At 34.6% G+C, this 7,004-nt stretch overlaps 1 protein-coding gene across 1 annotated transcript in view; it reads right to left on the bottom strand.

Annotated features, from left to right (window-relative positions):
- Positions 1 to 586: 586 nt before the first annotated feature.
- The window catches only part of LOC137626322 (A-kinase anchor protein 200-like), a 35,905-nt gene continuing 29,487 nt past the window's right edge, over positions 587 to 7,004 (bottom strand). The window contains exons 3-4 of the mRNA XM_068357389.1: positions 3,205 to 3,293; positions 587 to 737 (exon numbers count right to left, since the gene is read on the bottom strand). Coding sequence (XP_068213490.1) covers positions 602 to 737; positions 3,205 to 3,293 — 225 coding nt within the window. The 3' untranslated portion in view covers positions 587 to 601. The remainder of the gene's footprint in view (positions 738 to 3,204; positions 3,294 to 7,004) is intronic.

Genomic DNA, 7,004 nt, shown 5'->3' on the forward strand with positions numbered 1-7,004 from the left:
GGTGAAGCAGGGCTCTTCCCATCCCCCGTTCTAAGATTAATTTTAAATCTTGTAAAACAAAGAGAATGAAGGAAAAATTCTATATTGACGGGATGCTTCGTAATGCCTACAATGCACCCCCAGAAGTGCCCTAATTGCACTATCTCTTACAGGAGGAAGCTGTATCCCTGACTTAAAATCTACACTTTCCAACGAAAATTATCCTTCCACGTAAGTATCAATTTCTTTATACGGGGAATCAGGAATAAGCATTTTTGGTTTTGTCTGTCGAAATGACTTATGTAACTAGTCTAGACATAGTATCTGAAAGTTCTAGTGTGTAAATTGTAATGTACAGCTAAGGACAAGATAATAAGGACAATAATAAATGCTTTATCTACCGCGGTAAAAATAATGCCCTCCAAAATTAGGCCGCATTTTCTTTGCAAGATTTCAAACCGGACACTTATCTAAAAGAAAAACCTGAAAAAAAAAAGACATACGAATACATGGCAAAATATTACACCCAGGAGGGAAATTTAAAAGCATGCGCTGTCAGTCCAACCAGGTGGTGTTAGGTCCACCTGGGAGAACAAATGTTATTTAATCACTACAGATTTGACTACATGGCGTTGACGGCCAGCTTTGCCCTCTCACGACCTGTCACAGAGCCTTTACTGACCTCATCCTTCGTGACATCACCGTTGGTGTTTTCGACTTTCGCCGCTTTCTTCTCTCGACGGAGGAACGAGAAACTTCTGTAAGGAGAAAAAAAGGGAAATTTAAGTAACCCAAACTAGAAAGTTCAAAATTAGTTGATTTTACAATTTTTCTCAAGTGAGAAAATTATGGAAAAAGTAGTTAAGAGTAAAATTAGGCGAGAAAATTATGGAAAAGTAGTTAAGAGATTGTAAACTTAGGTGAGAAAATTATGGAAAAGTAGTTAAGAGATTGTAAACTTAGGTGAGAAAATTATGGAAAAGTAGTTAAGAGATTGTAAACTTAGGTGAGAAAATTATGGAAAAGTAGTTAAGAGATTGTAAACTTAGGTGAGAAAATTATGGAAAAGTAGTTAAGAGATTGTAAACTTAGGTGAGAAAATTATGGAAAAAGTAGTTGAGTAAAATTAGGTGAGAAAATTATGGAAAAGTAGTTAAGAGATTGTAAACTTAGGTGAGAAAATTATGGAAAAGTAGTTAAGAGATTGTAAACTTAGGTGAGAAAATTATGGAAAAGTAGTTAAGAGATTGTAAACTTAGGTGAGAAAATTATGGAAAAGTAGTTAAGAGATTGTAAACTTAGGTGAGAAAATTATGGAAAAGTAGTTAAGAGATTGTAAACTTAGGTGAGAAAATTATGGAAAAGTAGTTAAGAGATTGTAAACTTAGGTGAGAAAATTATGGAAAAAGTAGTTGAGTAAAATTAGGTGAGAAAATTATGGAAAAGTAGTTGATAAGAGATTGTAAACTTAGGTGAGAAAATTATGGAAAAGTAGTTGATAAGATATAGTAAACTTAGGTGAGAAAATTATGGAAAAGTAGTTGATAAGAGATTGTAAACTTAGGTGAGAAAATTATGGAAAAGTAGTTGATAAGAGATTGTAAACTTAGTGAGAAAATTATGGAAAAGTAGTTAAAAGAGTAAAATTAGGTGAGAAAATTATGGAAAAGTAGTTGATAAGAGATAGTAAACTTAGGTGAGAAAATTATGGAAAAGTAGTTGATAAGAGATAGTAAACTTAGGTGAGAAAATTATGGAAAAGTAGTTGATATAGTAAAATTAGGTGAGAAAATTATGGAAAAGTAGTTGATAAGAGATTGTAAACTTAGGTGAGAAAATTATGGAAAAGTAGTTGATAAGAGATTGTAAACTTAGGTGAGAAAATTATGGAAAAGTAGTTGATAAGAGATAGTAAACTTAGGTGAGAAAATTATGGAAAAGTAGTCAAGAGATAGTAAAATTAGGTGAGAAAATTATGGAAAAGTAGTTGATAAGATTGTAAAATTAGGTGAGAAAATTATGGAAAAGTAGTTGATAAGATTGTAAAATTAGGTGAGAAAATTATGGAAAAGTAGTTGATAAGAGATTGTAAAATTAGGTGAGAAAATTATGGAAAAGTAGTCAAGAGATTGTAAAATTAGGTGAGAAAATTAAGGAAAAGTAGTCAAGAGATTGTAAAATTAGGTGAGAAAATTAAGGAAAAGTAGTCAAAAGATTGTAAAATTAGGTGAGAAAATTATGGAAAAGTAGTCAAAAGATTGTAAAATTAGGTGAGAAAATTATGGAAAAGTAGTCAAAAGATTGTAAAATTAGGTGAGAAAATTATGGAATAGTTAAGATATTGTAAAATTAGGTGAGAAAATTATGGAATAGTTAAGATATTGTAAAATTAGGTGAGAAAATTATGGAATAGTAGTTAAGATATTGTAAAATTAGGTGAGGAAATTATGGAATAGTAGTTAAGATATTGTAAAATTAGGTGAGAAAATTACGGAATAGTAGTTGAGATATTGTAAAATTACGTGAGAAAATTATGGAAAAGTAGTTATCACAAGAAATTGAAAAATATAAGTGGATCCAAATTAGGTGAGAAATTTATGGAAAAGTAGTAATCACAAATGGAAAAATACAAGTGAGAAAAAAGTAGTTAAAGATATAAATTATTTATATACTTTATATAGGACAATTTGGTATAGAAATATGGAACCTTGCCCCTATTCCTTACAAATTCTAGATTTAACAGATTTCAGAGATGTCAAAGACGACAAAAATGGATTTCTTTCTATACCCAAGACATTTTATGACCTTATAAAATAAACTAGAGTATAAAAGCTTCAGGAATACACTAAATTAAAAATTTAGAAACTATAATAAAAAAAAGTGACAGCCTGACTACAATTATGAAAAAAAAAATTTAGTTAATTTTATCAATACAAACAGATAAAACATGAAAACTTTAATTTACTTTCAGATGAAAAGTGATTATTTCCCTGTACAAAACTTTCAACTACTTCTTAAAGCTAAAAATCCACATACAATATATATCGCTGCAAATGAAAACAAATTTTCATATATTTTACTTTAGACATCTAACGTTTGCAATTAAAAATATATTCATACAAAAATATCTGATCCATAACTATAATTAACAGGAGCATCACTACGTGAAGTTAAAGATAATTTGTCAAATGTTATTAACTTGCTTGAAGGAAAACAACAACATACCTGAACGATTTCTTCTTTTTCACTTTCTTCTCCTTTTTCTCCTCCTTATCTTCTTCCTTTCCTGCGTCTGTATTGGCATCGTTTTTCTCCTGGAAAGGCAGAAGACGAACTGGTCATTATAAATGCTATCGCACAACAGTAAAAATAAGTCAAATTTTATTCTTTTCAATCCAGTATGTCATAACCTTAACATTTCAACTTATAAGTACTGTATCCAGCGGGAGTAAAACAAGCAACGGACAACTTTGGCATAAAAGCTTGAAAACTCCAACAAATAAAATTGCAGGAAAACAGCAAACAAAATAAAAGAGGTGCGACATGAAATAAACATTAAACAACTCTGGAATACACAAATGTGCACTTGTGAAAGCAACAACAGCTGCTTTTGCTTGTGTAAATAAATAACTAAAATGCACTTTTTCTAAGTTTAAACCCAATCAAAGTCACTTTTTAATGTGTAATCATTTATACGTGATGAGAATCTGTTCTTTGAGATCTTTCCCCCAAAATTTACCTTTGGAAAGTGGTTAAAGGGGCCAGTTCTCTACGACTGCCCAACTTTCACAGAGTATCTAAAAATAAAAGTTCATAAAGCTTTTTCTACTTCACATCACGAGACAGCAACAAAATACCAGTACAATGAATATAATCACTACTATTCTTGGTAATCTTATCACAAACCAAAATAATTCACTACTACTACTACTACTACTACTACTACGAATTACTACTACTACAACTAACAGCTAATCTAAACAATGTCATGATGGAATCCACATAAAATGCTTAACCATTTCACTGCGTTTTCGTAATATAACTAAAATGCACAAAAGCAGAACCGTCAGAGCGTGCACTTCCACGCAACCCAACCATTCCTACTAGTCTTGGGAAATTCTTACAACAAAATAACTAAGATTAATTGCCCTAAAAAAAATTCAATACCGTCAAGAATAATGTACCGATAGCTTGTACTCAAATTAGGGGAATAACTGCATTGAACACCCCCCCCCCCCCCTTTCCCACTCTCATATTTGCTGCTCTGATGAAGAGCCCGTTAAATTTAAACTGGCCAACCTAAAATTACTCAGATAGGAAACTCAAGACCTAAAGGGGTGGGGTAGGCCAGACAGAGAGAGAGAGAGAGAGAGAGAGAGAGAGAGAGAGAGAGAGAGAGAGAGAGAGAGAGAGAGAGAGAGAGAGAGAGTCCATTCTTCATTTAAACAAGACAGGCCACCCCGAGAGACATCGTTAGTTTCCGATTACCTATGGGCGTCAAAATAGTGTCCTGTTAGGAAGCTTACGATCTGTATTCCTCTCTCTGATGATTTTATGGATCATGAACTATTAATTTGCAACACGTGGATGGGGGCTGGGGCCGGGGAAGGATATTAAGCTCAGGGGAAGAACAGTGGTTCCAAGAATTAAACTTCAAAATGCGTTGGAATACAATCTAACCTAAATATATTTCCTATCAGTCACGTACGTCAGTATTGCTACTTATACTCCCAGTCTCTTGAGTAGGGGGAGAGTAGTCATACCCTGTAAGAGGGGCTCTAGTAAGGAATGGGGGAAGGGTTGAATCCTGTGCGCGTACTTATCTTAATATTAAGCAGTCATTTTTGACTGGTCGCGTACACTATTACAGAATAAAAAAAGCAGCAGAAACTTTAAAGCAGATTTAATAAGCTTTTGTAGACGTTGCCTGAAAAGAAAAAAATACGGCGAATTCCCTTTAGCTATCCCTACAGGAGATCAAAATTATGTGCACTGGTGCCACTGAACACCCCATAGGAAGAACCGTACAAAATCAAAGAAAAAGGTCCTCCATGGGGAATTAAGGCCTCCTGAACATTCCATCACTACCAACAGTAGCACCAATATCAACCAGCAACTTGCGCGAGGGACGAAAACGTAAGACACCACTGCCATAATTTAGATTTTACGAGAGGCGATAAAATGCTCCTTCGAGTTGAGCAGTGCCCAACCCTGAACACCCTCCCTTCCCCTCCCCCTCATTCTCTTATTTCTCAGTGCCTTCAAACCAACAGCCCTCCCTATTTTCAAGGGCGTAAGATCATAACCTGACGCAGCTACTGCAGATGTCCTTCAGTGATATAAACACTGCTAGGATTGTTCTGACCATGGCATCACCAAAGTCAGTTGATGTAGTAAGGTGAATCTTTAAAAAGAAACTAGTAACCTGGAGATTTTATAGTTTCCAAGTTTGTGTGTGGTGGTGGTGGTGAGGGGGGAGGGTTAAAACAGTATAAAATAATCTATTTAAGAGATCATATGTATACTCTAGCCGTATAGTTTACAAGTCCAGCAAACTAAAGATTCCAAGAAAAAAATCTATAAAAAAGTTCCGTACGCAAAGTAAAAAAAAAAAAAAAATGCTCTTTCCGCTAGTATCAAAATATATATAATTGGTCGAAATGTACCCGAATGAGTAATGAGCCTCATCATTGGTGATCAAACTAATATTTCAGGCTTTATAAAAGTCATGGGTAGTCAAAATTATTCGTGACCCTATGTCTCCACGGATAATTTGTATGCATTTCCAAACAATCAATGCCCTTCAAAATCAAAGTTACGTTATAGTTACTTAGCTAAAATCCTAATTGGAAAATCAGGATGCTACTAGTCCTTGGGCTCCAAGATAAAATAGCCCAGTGCGAAAAGTTAAAGAGTAAACGGAAATTAACTATACACGAGACTTAATGAATTATGCATTTTGACATCAATACATTCGGAACTTTATACCTTCTAATTCTATGGATTTAGAACAAGATACCTGGTTACAATTATCGCAGAACTGTTACATTACCATGGGCATCCTATGGTTTCCCTACATATGCATGCGTAGTTATCCAATGGTTAGCCTATAATGTAACCAAAATCATCTAAATTAACTTCTCAAATCTTAACAACGTTTAAGATAAGTGTCCCTACATAATCCAGGAAATTAGGGAGAAAGTTAAAAATTATAACACTTCGTCTGTTGAAATAATCTGAAGTATGGTCAGTCCATGCAGAAATAAATTCTTTCAAATAGTCTACAATAACTAGAGATTACAAGTCATTAAACAAGGGGAAGCCATTAGATAATTCATACAATATCTCTAATTTACCATTATCCTGAACATCACGCCATACCTAACACTATTAGTCTAAGCTTGATCATTAGACAAACCACAACAAGCTGAATCACAAAGTCTGGGATAAGCAGCATGAAGCGGCAGGACCAGAGAATAAGGATGGATTATTAGGAGGGATGATGGGAGAGGGAAGGAAAGGGGTGGAGGAGCAGGAGGAGAATGTTTTAATCCCACCCTGCGGTGATGGCATCCAGAGCAGGAAGGGGAACCGGTTGGTCTGAAGTGTCAGATATCCAACCACCACCAACATCAAGTCTAAAAAAAAAAATCCTAAGTCTTCCACTACAAGACTAACTCTGCCTCCCTCCCACTGGCGCCTCTAGTCTTCGGCATCCCACTTCGTCACCAAATGCCCCATGAGCTGATAAAAGCGCTTATTGATGCTATACCCTGAAGGTTATAGTTCTTATTACTTAATGAGCTACAATCCTAGTTGGAAAAGCAGGATGGTATTAAGCCTAGGGGCTCCAACAGGGAAAAATAGCCCAGTAAGGAAAGTAAAAATTATAAAACATTCTAAGAACAGTAACAAATCTCTTTTTAAAAAGACGAGAGGAAGAGAAATAAGATACGAGTAGTGTCCTCCAGTTTACCCTCAAGCAAGAGAACTAACCCAAGACTGGAAGACCATAGTATATAGAG

The sequence above is a fragment of the Palaemon carinicauda genome, chromosome 33 (genome assembly GCF_036898095.1).
Source record: "Palaemon carinicauda isolate YSFRI2023 chromosome 33, ASM3689809v2, whole genome shotgun sequence".
In the NCBI taxonomy this organism is placed as follows: Eukaryota; Metazoa; Arthropoda; class Malacostraca; order Decapoda; family Palaemonidae; genus Palaemon; species Palaemon carinicauda.